The following is an 18755-nucleotide window of genomic DNA, read 5'->3' on the forward strand; positions in this document are numbered from 1 at the left end:
TTGGGTTAGCTAGGAAATCCCAGGCCACTTCCCAGAGGGGAGCACATGGACTTAAATAATGTGAGATGCACTCTTCAACAGAAACCTTAAAATAACCATTTATAACAGGACTCTATCATGTTTTCTTACATCACCCAGAGTCAAATGAAATACAGAAGAATGACAAAGTCATATTTTCATCTGAAGACACAAAACATTTGGTCGATGCTAAAATTAAAAAAAGAAAGTGGAGTCCTAGATCAAAAAAAAAAAGGAAGATGGAGTAAGAGAAGAGTTGGAGGCAGAGATGGAACACAGGGACAGCAGAGCAGAAACTGCTAAATAGACATGAGCTGTTCTAGGAGGAATACAGTCTTTAAGAATAAACAGGAGCTTAAGGTGTGGCTAACTCGACCATTTATTGCCCAAACACTGGGACATTCCATGGAAGATGAGCCTCCAAAAGGAACAGACTCAACTCAAAGAGATTGCAAGATTACCAATTTCAAAGGAAGCCATTCCAGGGAAGAAGCACAAAAATAATATTGTTACTAGAAAAAGATCCTTTGGATAACAAGCTTTAAATTACAACAGGTAAATACAGAAACACAAACCCAGTATCTCATCAATAGCAAAGTCTGCACCATTAAGAAAAGGCCTATTGGCAGCAAAAAGGAGCGAGTAAAGGAGCAGAGCACACTCTCTGTGATCCCACAAGACCCACGCTAAAAGTGGCCCAGACATAACTGCGTAAGAATGACCGGAGAAGTGAAAAAAGGTTTATTTCATAAGCACTTCCCTGATCAAAGGAGAGTGGACAAAAGACAGCCAGAAAGATTGTTAATTTGACAGAGGGATTATGGAAGCAAAGACGCACAGGGAGAGAAGTTGTTGCTAAAAATCTGCAAGGGGAGCAGGGCAGCCTCAAACAAGACAAGGTAGGTAGGGCCCCCCAAAAGTCTCCTGCAGTCTCCCTGTCACACTGGCTGCCATCCACACAGATGGCTCTTCCCATCTCTTTCTGGACCAGAACTTCCCAGAAGTCAGCTACAGATGGAGGTTCCAGCAGACCTGGATTAAGGGTTTCAAGTCTAATTCTTTGTCTCAGGCTGACACTTTCCTCTTCACAGAAGCCACAGAGAGAAAAGTATGCTATAAAAAGCTACATTTGTTCTAAAAGGGATAAATAAAACTGAATATTGGAAATTACAGAAATACTTTTTCTGTATCAGGAATGAAAAATTGAATTAGATGACAGACCACAACGCAAGAAATAGGGGCCCAAGCAGTATTAAAGGAAACGAGAGAAGCCTTTTATTTTTTTTTTTCCTTTTTGGTCATTTTTCAATAAACTGCCAGTAAAGAAAATTATTTGGCCAAACAGCAAAGCAATCTGCCCCATTTCTCAGACTGATATGTCTTGAGGTCCACATGCGATGCCCACAGGCGTTTCCCCGCAGCTTGGGGTACTACCCCCCGACAGGGGGCTGTGGGTGCCGGGAGGTGGGCAGCACAGTCCAGGGGGGCTGAGGAGATGGGGAAAGGGCTGGCCAAAGGGCTTGTGCAGCCCCCTCACTGCTGCCACACAAGGCGGTGCAAGCTGTGTCTGTGCATCGTGCGGCCCCTTTGCAAGCTGCGATGCGACATAAAAGCTGTGAGTCACACACCGTTCCCTCGTCCCCACTGTCGTGCCTGAGCATTCAAGTGAGCTGAGGAGATCCAGAAAACAGCACAAAAAGTAAATTAAAAGGCCTTTCCCAAGTGGGAGAGACATAGACTTTTTACAACAATACAGTCAGCAATAAAGAGTCCCCAGTCCACACGTGCTGCCTTGGATCTCTCTGACAACTCCCTGTGCGCACACGGGAAAGGAGCAGCATGGCTTTACAAAGGCTTACGAATGCACACAAGGCTCATACCACAATTTAAAAACACACAGAACCAAGAAAATAAAACAGATAGTTACACCGGGGAGCTGTAATTCCCCTGAAGTGTGCAGTATAAACTCTGAAAATGGCATGAATCACCAGGGCCATAAAGTAGGACCAAAGCCCCATCATTCAGAATGTAGTGCCTGGATCCTCCTTTCTCCCTGCCGCTGTACAACCACAATCCACGGTGTACCACTCCATTTCTCCTCCCCTTCTAACCACTGATGTTCTTTCACCCTCCTCCTCTTCTAATTCCCAGCTACGACTTTATTTATATTCCCTTGGTGCCAATGGGTCCCAGGCACAGGCACACTGCAACCTCTGTTACCGTACAATTATTTTCAGAGTAGTTTTCATTTTGCCATAGCACTCGGGTCTTACCCATGAAGCAGGTTTTAGCTGTTCTTTACAGGCTGCCAAAGTCTCAATACACAAGTGAGTGAAGGCCAAAATAATGCTCACATAAAAATTACTCATGCTGGAAATCTGAAAGGTTACATAAGTCTTTCCTTCCAAAAAAAAAAAAAAAAAAAAAAAAAAAAAGGAACTACAGCTATTTGGACTTAATTCAAGCAAACATTTTCAACAACAGATATGCCTTTCAGACTAAAGCAAAAATTTCCACTAGAAAAGATCCAGTGATATTCTACCAGATTCTTTGATGAAAAAAGACCACTTGGAGGTAAAGGTGTTTGATAATCAAAATTTTTAGTCAAATCTGAATGCCAGTATTCATCTAGAAATAAAAGTACACTGGAGCTTGTTTTCAAATTTAAAATATCGTATTTTTTAAATTACGTGCACATGTTTGTGTAGTGTTTATAACCTCAGTTTCCTAAATCTTTATTTCCGTCATATATGTTGATCAAGACCAAAGAAAACAGAACAAAAGTCTTCTGGACGAAATTCAAGGGTCTCTTAAAGCAGGAACATTTAAGTCATATACTTCACAGATCTCTGCTGCCCATACAGAAAGGGGAGGGAGAGCATCCCAATGCTCTGGCTCAGAGCTTGGCATCTAAAATGTCAAAAAAGGCAAAGATCACCTCACTCGCCTGAACTCAGCCGACTGGAAAGGAACAGCATTTCCTAACATCAGCCCTAAAGATGCAAGGTTCAAGTTGCTCTAATACTTTATGATGGATTTGATATATCACATTTCTGCAACCCACAGCATTAAAGGATGTAAAATATGTTGTAACACCACACTAACAACCCTTCACAAGACCTAGGGTAACAAGATGCGCTTCGAAGTTCAGCTGTCTCTGCTTGCAGTGCTACTGATGCTGCATTTGCACATCCTACACAACAATTTCTGACTAAAGCTAAGAGTGATCATAGAATCACAGAATCTTTAAAGCTGGAAGAGACGTCTGAGATCACCAAGTCCAGTCGTCAACCCAACACCACCATGCCTACTAAACCATGTCCTGAAGTGCCATGTCTACATGTTCTTTGAACACCTCAAGGGATGGTGACTCCACCACTTCCTTCGGCAGCCTGTTCCAGTGTCTCACCACTCTTTCAGTAAATAAATTTTCCCTAATATCCAACCTAAACCTCTCCTGCCACAGCTTGAGGCCATTTCCTCTTGTCCCGTCACTAGTTAGTTGGGAGAAGAGACCAACACCCACCTCCCTGCAACTTCCTTTCAGGTAGTTGTAGAGAGCAATGAGGTCTCCCCTCAGCCTCCTCTTCTCCAGACTAAAGAATCCCAGTTGCCTCAGCTGCTCCTCATAAGACTTGTTCTCCAGACCCCTCACCAGCTTTGTTGCCTTTCTCTGGACGCACTCCATCCCTGGTGATGAAATTTTAAGGAAATGTTGCCATTTTGTCAGGATACCAGGTTAACAACTTCAAAACAAAAATTGCTGAGGTTTGTAGGGGTTTTTTTAAATGATCACTGTAACTGTAACCCAAGTTTTAAGTTTTCCAGATATGATATATGATTTCAGAGCCTGGGTTTTTTGGTCGGTTTTTGGTTTTGTTTTTCATTTTGTTTTGGTTTTGGGTTGGTTTTTTTGTTTGTTTGTTTGTTTTTGGGGGGGGGGGGGTTGGGGTTGTTTTTTTTTCTTTATGGGAGGAGAGGAAGAGCCCACAATGACATATCTCAAAAAAGGCATAAAGTTGGATAGAGAATTTAACATTAAAACTCTACGTTAAAATAGTAACTTAGCTTCTTAATATAGCTTCTTAGCTCTTTAATATAGCAGATTAGCTATATTGATGGGGAACTAAAGCCAGCTTCAGATCACTAACTGATGGTATGCTCAGACTAGCTGGACAAGAAGCAGGCACATTTTCAGCAAACTGTAACAGATCCTCCACAGACATGCCTAAGACTCTGACCAATTTTCTTATTACCAAAAGTATAATTTTGTCTGGTCTCTTTTTATTTACAACCTTTCTGTCTCTTTCACAGACAGACAAATCCACCCTAATTGAAATTATATTTTTCCTCAGTCTATATATTTGCTTTTTGTTTATGAATATGAGAGCATCAACACGCAAAACAGAACGGGAGGATTATACCTAGTAACAAACCATTGATACACTATAAGTTCTTAAACATAAAACAGTTTAAACACAATAGGCATTTATTTAACATAAGAATTTACAATTTGATTTATTCTTACTGTGACTGCTGATTACAGCAGTAGCAATTAATTTCTTCCTAACTACAGAATCCAGGAAGAACTAGGAAGCTGAAGCCACCAAGGTTTACAGGTTCAAACCGTCTGCAGTCATTTCACACAGTTTTGGATAAGTCTAGAAGGAACAGGAACACAGAGGTTCAGCCAGCAGGGCTCCAAATCTTCACTAGGATACTGGTGTGATTTGGATTAGAGGGGGAATGAGAAACAGGGTGAAGGGGAGGACTGGCAATTACAATCATTAAGGCAATGTTTACAATCAAAGTAAGTTGATATCAACACAGCAACACCTGCTTACACTTGCAAAAAACCTGGGAAATTGAGTCATTTGAGAAATATTTGGTCATTTCAATGAACAGTAACTCTGATGTGGATGACTACCCTTCAGATAACTACAGTATTGACTATATTGCTATCCGGAGTGTTAAAAAAGAGTCTTAGTCCTTCAATAGCACATGACAGACCTGAAAAATGAGATAAATAACAGGTAGAGAATTTAAAAAACATGGCTTCAGGGGAAATTGAGGCTATCTAACAGCTCCCTACAGCCAAAAAAAGAAGATTGTACTCCCATCCCCTCCTGTTCTTTGTCATCCTCTCCAAGAGGCCGAGTTCCTCCTCTACCTCAGCTCTAGCCTTTACCTCATCTTTTTACAAACCACTTCAACTCACTGCAAGAACAGGAAATATCTAGCCTTTCTGTCACTTTTTTACCAGATAATTGACTCATACAGGCATCTTCACTGGTACTTGGCAAACCAAAGGTAAGCAGTGAGCTGGCAATAGGCAACAGGGACATCCTTCTCTCACATTAAGGTGAGCATCAGGCAGCCTGTCCTCATGAAATCACGGCTCAACATAATCCCACCTCAGAATCAGCAGACTGGAATCCATAAGTGCTTCTCAGACTTCATATTAACCAACTTGTGAAATTATCAGAATATACATATTTTCTTTTTAAAAAAAATATTATTTTGGTAGTGAAGATCAGTAGTGGAGTGTCAAACTCAAATAAGTGCAGGCAGTTTATCTAAAATCGGAATTAGTCACTTCACAGATGCAAGCACAATGGACAATTTCAGTGTATTTATACTCTTCTGAAACTAATTCTCCTTGAACCTCAAATGCTTCCCTACAGTGTACCAACAGCCTGACGTCCCAGCAAGAATCAGCATGGGTCCAGCTCTGCATTCCCCAAAATCTGTCTTATCTACATTTCCATTATCTAGGCTACCTCTGTTTATTATCACTGTGCAGCAGCCAGTCAGCTGCACAGTGATTGTTCAACAGAAAGGACATAAGAGTGCATGGTAGAAGTGTTCGAAAATGTAGACACATGCTGATAACAAAAATCTCATTCACCCAGGATAGGATGGTTTGGCCTCCCAAAGAGAAAAACAAACAAACAAACTTGGACTGAAGTAAATCTCTACAAGAATAACTTCATAAAGAAAATTTCAATTCAAATTCATGCTTTGTTGCTGTTATTTACATCTCCAGTAAAATCCAATAGTGGTAAATTTGAACTGTATACTATGCGAAAAATCCTCTGCCTGGAAGACTGTAAACACATGCAATTCAAACCCAAATGAAAACTAGTAATAAAGAAAAAAAAACAGTCCGTAAATACAAGCCCAAAAATACAAACTCTCAAGTCCATTTCTAGCAGTGCTGCAACTACTTAACTAGATGTCAAGTGTGCCAGGTCAAAAATAAGAACAATCCTCTTAAAGGCAGGCAACATGAAACTTTGAAAACCATAATTCATCTCTCTGAAAACTCATCAGAAAATTGTGTTAACCAGCCTCCCAGGACTCTCTAAAAATGTGAAGTGATCCATGACTGCAATGCAATTCTGAAAGTGCCAACTGATTTGAAGGATGATTTACATATATACAGATATATACACATACCCACACACACAATATATATATATTAGAGAGGAAAGTTTAATATAGTTTTAAAAAGTGATCTATGGCATACAGCAAGCACCTGAAGCTGTGGGAATCCACTCTCTGATTTGGCTACTGATTCTGCTCCTGATGTGCAGTAACATTACAGAGTCCCATCTAATGAAAAGTGCTTTGTCAGCCTGGACTTCGCAAGAACTCATGAATATGTGAGCCCCATCCTGTTACGTTCATATCATGTTCTGCCCAGTGAAAAGAGCTACTATGTACTGAGGCACCCTTATTTCAAACAGCAGCATCTTGTGTACCTAAAAGCTCCTCCTGATAAAAATAAAAGCCCAAATCCGTGCATACAGCAAAATATTTCCAAAGCAGCTAGCGTGTTGTGCTCAGACATTCTGAAACCTATTACTGGAAAAGCTTTCTGTGGAATACTAATGCCTTCACAGTTCCCACCCCTCCCCCCTCCTTTTTACTGGGGCAAGAACTAAAAAGTTGGTCATAGTGGGCCTACATCTGTATAGTGGCTATATTTGCTTTGCCTCCTTTCATTTTGTATAAATTACATTTAATGCACTGTAGTGCATTAATGCATGCTTGTAGAAGTAAATAAACACAAGTCATCCCAAGAGCACAGACAACAAAAGCTGTGCAGTAACAGTGCATTTCATTGTATCTCTTCTCAGGCATTTTACGGAACATGCCTAACACCTTAAAACATAATACTAAGCATGCCTACATATTTCACAAAAATACAGAAAATATAAAATTTAAAATGCTGCAAGGTCAATTTTATATCAATGCAGTATTTTCAGCATAAGATTCTTCCCTTGTTAAAAGTTTGATTCCTATAGAGAAAGGCAGGAGTCTGCTCAGAAAGCAGATACCTCTTTAAATCAATGTTGTTTTTTACGACCTAGGATACTGCTCAGCACTAACAAGAGTAATGAAATTGGCCCTTTGCAATTTAACTGCGCAACATCAACTACAGCTGAAGAAATTATAATTGTTTTAATTTATTTTCTAAAAAAAGAAAAGGATAATACTGCTGTCTCAACCTATGAGCATACTTTGCAGTCAACAGTAGGAGAAATGGTAGCTTTCCACCTTTGCACTCTCATCCTCTGCCTGGAGACATCACCTTTTAAATGGGATTCATATGGCAGTGGCACACCTCTATTTTGACTGCAGTAGCATTAGAGAGGAAAAACGAGGTGGGGGAGAAGAGACTGTATTTTTCAGAAGCACCCAGTTACAATGGAAGTCCATTTGCCAAGTGATGTAGGACCAAATACTTGAAGATGTGTCTAGAAGACCTACACAGACATTGCCCCAGTGAGATTTCTCAAAGGCACCAACATGAAATAGAAGACAAGACAGCTCGGAATTCAAAGGTATTCTGGCTGGCAAAGCACTGCAGCTACTGTGCTTAGAGATTACTGTGATCTACTAATTGTACAAATAGATTAATTACCAAATTGTCTGTGCCCCATATCTAACTGTTAGCTTAGTGTCCAACAACCCACTACAATTCTTGTCCAAATTTCTTAACCAACCCTGCCAAATCAGTATTCCTTAACTTTATGCATTGTGCAAGTACAAGATACACTTGAAGTTTCTCCATACAGGGAGCTCAAAACAGGTATTTAATTTTGATTATCTGTGAAATTACATCACTGAATCCAACACCACAGTCATTTGTGCACTTAACAGCTGCAATGTCATGCAGAACTGCAACATACACTGACATTTGGCAGCAGAATCTACAATCTTCACAGGCTCAGAGAGAATATTCAGCTGTGGCACACTGAAAAAAATCTAGGCTTCTTGAAACTGTACTAAAAAGCTCAGCTGTCCAAACAAGTTTCGTACCTGCATGGTTTTACATTACTCAGTTTTACAGAAATAATTGAGACAAATAATTAAAGTGTCAGAAACCTTATCTTCCCAATTATCATATCAGAAAATGTCTAAAAGGATTTTAATTACCTTGCAGTTGTCTGGGCAATGATTTATTTTTTTTTTCCCAATCACGTTTATGATCTTTATAAGCATGTTACTGTTACAGAGAGTCATACTGCAACAATCCATTACACAGCTAAGATTGAAGATGATGTTTTGAGAAGACCTCTTCTTTCTCGATCAAAGGTGGAGTGACCCAAGATGCTTTCACTTTTCATCACTGCCCTTATGCCAGCAATAAATGTGCCAGATTTCATGCAAGCCCTCCCTAATCCAATTTTAAATGAGGTGGCTTAAAACTGAGTACGAGACAATTACTGACAAGAAGTGCCACTGGAAGAATACTTAAGTAATATCTTAAACTACCTCAGCTATTTTAAAATTGGATTTGTCCACACCTCTACTTTAGTAGAGATGTGCATCATGCTGTCAGAGCACACTTCAGAGAAGGTACATAAGCCGTTTTCGTTCAAGTGAATCACTTCAACAATGTCAGTACAGTTAATGTAGTACAAACTGGTAGAGATAAAAATTAGAAAATATTTCAGGCCAATACCAAGCACTTCGGTAGTTTACACTATTACTGTGAAAAACAAATGAATTTGAAAATTCAGAATTAAAAGCAGCCACAACTCACTCATTCTGTTCTTAAAAAAAGTAGTTTTTTTTTTTTAAATGTCCAGTTTATTCAAGGAAGAAAATAAACCTCGGATTTCTATTTTCAAGTTCCTCTTTTGGCATCTACTGACTCAGCACAGAATACTTGTTCCACTAATGTCTGCCCATAGCCCTCAAAAAACCCTGGATTTTCCCTCCCAGTATTAAAATTCTCAAATTTAGGAGCAATAGCAGCACAGAGTATGTTTCTCTATCTTGTTGTTGTTATTAATTAAGTACCATTTGCTGCTTGTGAATTGCTATTATTTAGTTTCACTGGATGGGTGTGTTAGAAAGTAATGGAAGATGGATCAACAGCTGTAGTTATTATGAAAATTATGACAGCACATCAGAGGAATTGCAGCTGCTCAATTCACGCAAATAAGAGCTACTTGACAATGACTATAATTACACAGTATGTCAAACAACATAACTGGAGTAAAAATAGAGACTACATATTTTAGAAAGCCAAAAGATTTCCATTTCATTACGTTCACATTCCCTAAACTCCTATTAGGGATAACAAGATTCACTTTCTGTCACTGGACTCACAGCTACAGAAAGGTCTACTCTAGGTCTCCCATGTGCAGTCTCCCGCCAGTGCTGCAGCTGTCAAACACGGTACCTCTCTGCACGTTTACTAGGCATTTATCATACAGCCTGTAGATAAGAGGCCATCATCAGAGCTGGCGTTCCAGTTCACCAGTTGCTGTGTAGGTATGAAGAAAGATCTGGCCACATCTATTCTCAAGGCAAAGAAAGATTGCTTCTGAGTGGCTCAGACAATGCAGATACCGTCTCCTCTATCCAAGGCCTGTTCCTGATACCTGGAACAGCACTATAATACTCTAGTTTGCTTAGTATTTCCTCTGAATGTAAGTACTTTCAGCTTGTTCTGGACAATTTCTTTCCCACTTCATGCCCTAAGGACCCCCTAAAGAGCACATTTCCTTCTCTTAGATAAAAACTTCTCTAAAAGCTCCTTATTTTCAGAGAGGCTGCACACAGTGCTTATCCTGGTACATCTGTAGGCTGTTTGCACATTAGCAACTGCTTAAATAATGTGACATTTTATTATTTTAGTTTCTCCCAGTTCCTGTTCTGCATTCAGCCTCTTTAATTAAAGCCCTCTGCTTTTTGCTAGCTGTTTCATGCTGCAAATCCCTGCACCTGCATGTAAAAAAAAAAAAAAAAACAAGGACAGAACTTCATTTGCTTTCCTCTGCATCTCCAACTCGTTTTAAAACCTGTACAGCACAAAGTTATGTTACAAATAAACCCAGAACACAATATGCCAGATTAATGGAGAGTTTTGTTTATTTATTTTTACTTATGACAGCCACATAAAGAGACATAGGAAGACTGCAAAACTGTATATCCTCTTACATCTCACTCAGGGGTGAGACCCACTTGGTGTATAACACAGTTGGTTGCGAAAGCTCCTCACTGCTCTTGTTTTACACAGTGATTCAAAGTGTATAACCTGACAGTAACAAATCTTTCCTCTGTACTATCAGGAAACCCAAACTTTTTTCTGTGAAGTCTGCTGACAAAGCCCAGATCCTAATGTCTTGGAATTCAGGGACCTGACTCCTGGTAAAAGCGGTACCTCAAGCTTCCCACATTTCATAGCTGCTGTCATTAAATCGCTGACCCAACATTACAGCAACTCAAATTGTTGATCTTACCTGAAATCACAGGCCGTGGTAAGTTCTGCTCCTCCTCCAATAGCTTTTCCTTGGACTAATGCAACACTGATCAAACGCAATCTACACAAGAGAGTTTTGTAACCAAAATTAATTATTTTAGTCTTTTAGAAGTTATAGAAGGATTCAAGCAAACCATCTCTATAGTAAAAGATCAGAAAAATATGCTGTTCCAATTCATTCAAATAACTACATCTTTGTGTGTAAGTAGCACAATACCAATTTGACTTATGCTAAAATGATTATTCCATAATTAATATGGAATCCCAAAATGAAACAGCAAGACAGATGCATAAAATGGAATCAAAGTAAAGAATATAAGATACTACATTATGAAAAATACATGCTACAGGTTATACCTAAAAAGACTATCTGCAAGAAGGAGTGACAGGACAGCAACACAAGACCCTGCACTAAGTCAGTACACTACAGAAAGTGGTAGAAAGGGACACAAAGAACTGCAATGGCTGAGTTATCTAAAAATAATGAGATTCATCATGATACCTTCAGCAGCTTCTTCAGAGTGCTACCATCTCAGTCATTGACAAAACTTTTTTTCTGGAGGACAAAATCATCCTTTGAGGATAGCAACAATCTGTTACCTTTGATGGCGTTGTATTTAATCATGCTCAAGGTATTTAATCGTGTTCAAAGTCAATCAAAGGACAGAGGGAAGGAAGAGTATATATGGAGAACCTCTTCCCCCACTGCCATTGTGGAATGAATACTAATGAACAGTGACTGATTTAGGATAAGCCCAGCGCCCTAAGAAATGAAGACAACTGGTTAGTCCCAGACTTTGCATGCTGATGCAGCTGTTTTATCTTTTACTACGAAGACACATTTAATTCGTTGAACAACTGAAACCACATTCAGAAGTCAGCTTCCCAATCATGATGACATGTTTGGTTTTACTTCTGCTTTAACAGAAGCACCCAACAATTTCTTATGTCCTGAATTCACTTACGAGCTGCAGCACACTTTACATGGCACAAGTGAACTCACCAGAAGAGGGTAACGTCATTATTCCTATCGTCTATGGGGAACCAGAAGATATGGGTCCACATCCCCTGCATCCACACTCTGATCCATTTGAGGCACCTCCATCAGGATCACAGTCAGCCTCAGCTCCCTCCAAGGGAGATTCATTTTGGGATTCCATCCCATCTACAACAGTTCTCCCCAGATAGCAGTTCAATGCTCCCCCTGAACAGTGGCTTCAGCTAAGTCTTAGTCAAGATACCTGAAGTGGTGGCTTAATCTTCATACATCTTCCTCCTCTTTGCTTTGCCCCAACAATTTTGATTCCATGGAGACCAACTTACACAAATGGATTCTAATTCCAGTCCTGAGGATTCCTTACAGTACTACTACTAAATTGTCTCCAATCTCCTGGGAAGTTTTATAGAATAATGTTAACTCATAACACTTTCCCATATAGATTATTTGAAAACAAAGAATATTTATCTTCAAAGAGCTCTGTGCAGAAAAAAGACAGACTCTACCACACATGGATTTAATAGAAATGTGGTTTCTTAAGGGAAGCTAAATCTAAAGGAAAGGAGAGAAAAAAAAAAATGTTTTTCAGAAGTACCAGATGGTAGAACTGAATACATTCCCCTTATGAAGTGGGAAGATTAAATAAATATATTAAATAAATGTTACCTGCGTAGGCTGCATAAGCTGTCCCTGCTTGTTTTTTTAAGAGCTACTGATTTCCACTGAGTTACAGACGTCAGCTTCAGAAACTTTGAAGGCCTAAATTTCCTTAACTCTAGGTATCTGCTGGCCCTCCATGTATAAGGCTATACATTTTTTTTCTGTTTCAATCTCTGGGAAGTATAACAGCTGCAAAATGTCAAGGTCTAATTTAAATCCATAAATACCTACCTGATTAACGTGCGCATACAAAGTCTGGGATTCAAAATTACATACTTAAAACTATGTATTTAACTTTAAACATCTTGTTAAAGAGTTAGACAAAACATATTCCAATCCTTATAATTACTTCCTAAAGAAAGGTAAATAAGATATATTACCTCATAAGTCTGGTTAAGGTGTTTTGCATAAACATGCACATATTCATTCCATCCTACAAAGAATAGGAAATTAAAAAATGTTAAGTGATCCTAATGTGAAGCAATTAAACACACAGATGGAGTAGACAGGAGTATTCACTATATTTACTCTAGCTGGGTTTTTCCTCTCTTTGATTAATCTTTCCCGAATTCCAGTCCAACCCCACTATGCACAAACAGAAAACCTAGTATAAATTAGGTTTAAAAAAAAAAAAAATCAGAACTCAATCAATTTCTATGAATTTCAGTTATAATTAAGCCACTGTTAAAGTAATTGCAATACCAAATTTCTATGATGTGAAATTTTACATCCTTTCCTCTTAATTTCCTCTTCTCGCTCCCAGTTAAATACCCATAAAGCTGAGTTTTAAAAATCTGTATAGGACCACAGAGTGCTGCATACTTTTCACTGTTCCAAATCTGTAAAGTTTTACACAGCAGCAGGGCATTGCAACCTCTAAAAGACTGCATGAATTCAAGAACAAGTAGATAAACTCAGGACAGAAAAATCAACAAAAGGTTATTAAATACAAGGTAACACCTTTAGCTCTAGAAGTCTTAGTCACAAGATGCTGGGGAGTAAGAGAATATTTTGAAGAAAAATTGTTATTTATCTGCCCTCCTTGTTCTTACATTCTTTCTCAGAAATCCAGTATTGATCAGGAACTCAACAAATGCTTGGGCTAAATGACTCAGTATGACCATATTCATATACATACTAAACTGCATACACTGAACTACACATGTGCCATTTAATACAGATTAAAAAAATGTCTGGACACCATAGAAGTAAAAAACCAGTAGGTAATAATTTCAGCATGTCTTTTAAAAACAAAAACAAACAAAAAAAAAAAAAACAACCAAAAAAACCCAACCCCAACACAACAAAAAAACCAACCACAAGAAAAACAAAAACCCCCAAACAAATGGTAGGAAGAAAAAGAACAAACAAATATCTCTTTATTGGCATTTACTAATTTTTATAACACAGCTTTACAGGGGTCAGCAAGTTAAAGAATCTGCCTTAATTAAAAGCTTCTGACTCATACCTCAGCGAAAGAAAAGATATGCAATAAGTCTTCAGTACATCTTGAAATAGGACCTTGAAATAACAGTAAGTCAACTACAGCTGATTTATTGTCCATTTATTCATGGGTTGCCAAGACTGACTCTGCCCAAAGCCAAGCAGCGTTATTGTGTTTAGGTGCAGATCTCTGGCAGACATAAGCTGCCACGACAATCGCTACAGGAACCAGTGAATTTGGTTTCATTACATTAAAGGCCTGCTTGAAAATTTCAGCACATGCTGATTTACAAAGATGCTTTTATTTATCACTGTAGCAACCTCCTACACCCATTAAGACCAGTAGCAATATTTCCATTCCAAATTAAAGAACAATCAAATCCTCCATGACGGCTCTCTTAACAGCTAAGTTCAAAACCCACACAAACATACAAGGTACCAGTTCTTGGACATGGATTTGCACAATTCCCACACTACAACCATCGGAATGAAGCTGCAAAAACAGCTCTTCAGAGAAAATGCTTTTTCACTTCATCACAGCAGAATCCTTGCATTCAAATTGGACATCTCAATTCATATGAAAATCCAAAATGATAATTAAAGATTAATGCCAGAACAGACCAGCTTGATAAATGCAGTTACGACTGAGCAGACAAAAAGAAAGGTCTTCATATTCTCAGGTGGTGGAGAGATTACTGTGTATCATATGAAAAAAATGCCTGCACAGAAGACATCCTGAAAAAAAAGTCACAATTACTTGAGTCCTGGCCAACATACCCTTCAAACCTTCCTGATAAGAAAAATAAGGCTACTAAGTCAGAGAATTTTATCTGAATAAGAGGGCTGTTCGCTGCAGTCTAGTGGAATAATCACATTTTCACCTCTAATACCATCGTAGGAGTAAGAAGAAAACTAACAAGCAGAAAATGAGGTAAAATACAGTATGCACTACATATGGAAGAAAAGGATTAATAGTTTGCAGTGGGGCTAGGGGAGGCAGGGAAAAAGAAAGTCACCTTCATAAAGCAGAAAACTGTACCACTGGCTCTTTTTGCTGCAAGAGCTTAGAATCCACTTTCACTACAGATAGAACAATATTTCCAGACCACCTCCAACAAGCAGAAGTCCTCCCTCCCTCCACAGCTCACTCCTTGGGAAACTGTGTCCTAGGGCTTATAAACAGGGACCAAGGAAACGGAAATTCTCCTTCATGCCTCTTTCTTCTCAGCTGTCCTTTCAAGAGTCTCTCCTGCTTTTCAGCTAGCCAACTTTTCAAGTTTCACTCCAGAATGAGGTTATGGCTCTTGGGAACCAGGCTTCCAAGGACAGATTTTTTTTTTTTTTTAATGATTTGCCTTTGTGATTTGGTCAAGCAACATAAGCACTTGACAAAGATGAAAGGGCAGGGGACCTGGGTTTGTTTCAGGGTTAGGAACAACTGACCATGGGAGAAGGAGGAGGTGGAGGCAGAGGAAGAGGTGGAGGAAGAGCAAGAGCCACTAGGGAGCAAGAAAATCCTTCAGCATTCTTGGCCATTATTCTGCCTTTCCTACACCACAGGGAAAGGCGAACTGTATTGTACATTATGAAAAATACAGTCTTCCCTCAAACAACTGGTTGAATAAAATAAAAAGTGTTTTCTGTAATTACTAAAAGTTATGGGCTAAAGCAGACTTGCAAAAAAATAAAGAGAAAACATACCAGTTCAGGCACAAAGCTATTCACTTCCCACCCCCTCCCCAGACACGGATGCCTGTGGACAGAAAACTTAACCTAATGCTCTTTTAACTTGAAACCAGACAAAACTTTCTCATCTGCAGCAAGTTAGAGAGCAGAGTTCTTCAAGAGTAAAGAACAGCAAATGCGATTACTTATTCTATTAAAGTTTTATTTAATAAAGACTATTAAATCCCACCAAACAGATGGTTTAGGAGTTGGCTATTGTAAAGAAACTCTCAGTTCAGGATAAACAGTTTGAATTCTCCCAAGGAAATAGAAAGCAACCATATTTAACTATTCTTGGAGCATTTCTGGTGACTCTTAGACTTAGATTTCAGTACGAGCATGTCGTAGTTCAGCCCGGATGAGGACCAGCCTACACAGTCTCTCTCTCACTACCCCCACCCTTCAAGAGAATAGGGGGAGATGATATAAGGAAAACAGCTCGAGGTTTGAAATAAGGATGGGGAGAAATCCTTAAAGTTACTGTAACAGGCAAAACAGATTCGACTTGGGGAAAAGCATGCATTTATTTCTAAAATTAGCAGGAGAATGAGACAGGGAACAAGACAACCTCCCCCCACCCCTCCCTCTTCCCAGGCTTATTATCTCTACTACCTTCCCCCCCACAAACAGCATAGGGGGGAAGAGGGAATGGGGGTCGCGGTCAGTTCATCACGCTTTGTTTTACGCCGCTACTTCGTTGTCGGGAGAAGAACTCCTTGCATTCCTCCTCTGCTCCAGCGTGGGGTCCCTCCCATGAGCCACAGTCCTTCATGAAACTGCTCTGGCGTGGGTCATGTCTTCCACGGGGTGCAGTCCCTCCAGAACAGCTGCCCCAGTGAGCCCTCCATGGGCCACAGCCGCCTTCAGGCCCCCACCTGCTCTGGCGTGGGGTCCTCCACAGGCTGCAGGTGAATCTCTGCCCCTCTGTGGACCTCCATGGGCTGCAGGGGGACAACCTGTTCCACCATGGTCGTCACCACAGGCTGCAGGGGAATCTTGGCCAGGAGCCGCATTACTCCTTCCTCTCCTTCTGAACTGACCTTGGCATCTGCAGCCGTTCCTCACAACAGGCTGGCAGACGTCTCTCAGGATCCTTTTTACATCTTATTCACTTCTCATCTCCTTTCCACTTCTTGCAGCCAGGCTGAGCCGAATTGGGCCCAGTCAGCTGCCCGGCTGGAGGCCAGAGGGTGAGGCCTGCAAGGCCCACAAGGCTCGTGCCTCCCCCTCTCTGCCCCCGCTCAGCTGCTTCACATCTTCTCCCCCCCTTTTTTTTTTTTCCTGTTTTCCCCTACTTAAATACGTTATCGCAGAGGCGTTATCACGGGACATTCTGCTACCAATTGGCTCAGCCTTGGCCAGCAGCGGGTCCGCCCTAGGCCTGGCCCAGTCCACTGAACAAAGGGGAGCGACTTCTAGCAGTTTCCTACAGAAGCTACCACCTTAGATTCCCCCTCACTAAAGAAAATCAGAACACAGCATGAGATTTAAATTTTTTGCCAAGAATTTTCAACAGAGTTTTAATTAATACCTACGCATTTAATTCTGCCCAGTGTATCTGTTATGGACCCTAATCCTTACATGAGCCTTCTCTGCCATTGCAGCGGCTCCAGGTAATCTGTATAAACATATAAACAGAATACTAAATGTCAGAGAGTATGGAAGCAGAATCACTGAGAATTACAGAATGCAGCACTTTGAAGGAATGCCTAGACTGCAGATAAGAAAAGAATTGGCCTGTGCTTGGTTTCTGCTCCTTTTCTGTTGCTATAATGGTAAAATAAGCTGAAAATTACAGATAAAAATAATCAATTACCTCCCCCACCCCTAAATCACAGATATATCTATATTTTTAAAATGACCAGGGCTTGTAAAGCATCTAAATGAAAAGTCTCCAAAAACCATTTATATCTATAAAGCATGGTGTCTCCATATTAAAAAAAGCATACCTCTCATACCCTTTCCTCCACAAAGGAAACAAAGCCTTCTGTATCTCTTGAAAATTGGACCATCCCAGGCCAGACATATTTAAGACATTGTGTTTTTTATGACATTTATTTTCATCAACAGAAACAAATAATCACTAAAGATAAACATCAGATTAATCAGGTTTTGAGCTGGTGTTCTTACTGGAATGTTCAATTAAATGTTTAATTTGTGTGGTTAAATCCTTAAACTTGAAGTGGCCACAAAAAAGCGACAGGATGCTAGTTATCACAACTGCAAAAAAGGTTGTGGGGAGCAGCACACGAAGGCCCCCTTCCTCCGTAAGGGGGGCCCTTAGGACAAAATCCTATTTCACATATTGCCAAGAACCACATATTAACCCATAAAAAGAACTGCAGCAGACGTGAAAGTTGTCAAGACAGGGTGGCATGAATGAAAAACTGCCATCAAACCTTGGCCTCCTCAACCCCATAGTTACACACATGGCTTACCTGACTGAGCTACAGGACCAATGACAAAGCTCTACAGCACAAGAATTGTATCTGTTCTCCCATTTTGTGCATGTCCAAACACAGTTTTGACAAAATCGAAACCTTTCTGTAAGAGCAGCCATGCTGCTTAAATTTATAATATATCAGAAATGATTACTTGTATCCTGCTTTTAAAGGTCAAACTACTGAAGCACGGGTTATTTGATGTGTAAATTCACCATATACTGCTCTGCGAAACTGAAATAGTGTTTTTAAAATAAAAGGCTAAAAAGAATATGTAATGTAGGAATTCAGAGTTATGAATCAAGTACAATAACACTGAAGTCATGGCTTAAAGGGTCTGCCAGCATTTTTTGAACCATTAAAAACTCTACTCTGTGACTTGCATGTAAAATTGCAGCAGAGGCACAGTGCAACACCTCCACCTGAAAGGGATCTCAGAATATCAGAAAGCTGATTTTTCTTCAAAAACTTAATTTGTATCAATACTTGCCTGGGAGTTGGATATTGCTTTGACAGCATTCAAATCAGATCCTGAGCAAAAGGTGTTCCCTGCACCACAGACGATAAGGCCTTTGCCATCCTTCCAGTTTTCCAGTTCGGTTACCCTCTCCTGGAGTTCTAGCATCATAGTGCCTGTCACAAGAGGGGAGAAGCAAAATTTTTAACAGGAATTTATTACTACCACCAT

General features: G+C 39.9%; 1 protein-coding gene across 3 annotated transcripts in view; it reads right to left on the minus strand.

The window, feature by feature from the left end:
• Positions 1 to 18755, minus strand: part of ECHDC1 (ethylmalonyl-CoA decarboxylase 1) — a 44322-nt gene that overhangs the window by 11877 nt on the left and 13690 nt on the right. For all 3 annotated transcript variants that reach the window (XM_086745374.1, XM_086745375.1, XM_086745376.1), the window contains 3 exons: positions 18558 to 18700; positions 12839 to 12891; positions 10782 to 10862 (listed from right to left, as the gene is read on the minus strand). In XM_086745374.1, the coding sequence (XP_086601500.1) occupies positions 10782 to 10862; positions 12839 to 12891; positions 18558 to 18700 (277 nt within the window). The remainder of the gene's footprint in view (positions 1 to 10781; positions 10863 to 12838; positions 12892 to 18557; positions 18701 to 18755) is intronic.

This window comes from Chlamydotis macqueenii, chromosome 3 (assembly GCF_036417535.1).
Source record: "Chlamydotis macqueenii isolate bChlMac1 chromosome 3, bChlMac1.mat, whole genome shotgun sequence".
Classification (NCBI taxonomy): domain Eukaryota; kingdom Metazoa; phylum Chordata; class Aves; order Otidiformes; family Otididae; genus Chlamydotis; species Chlamydotis macqueenii.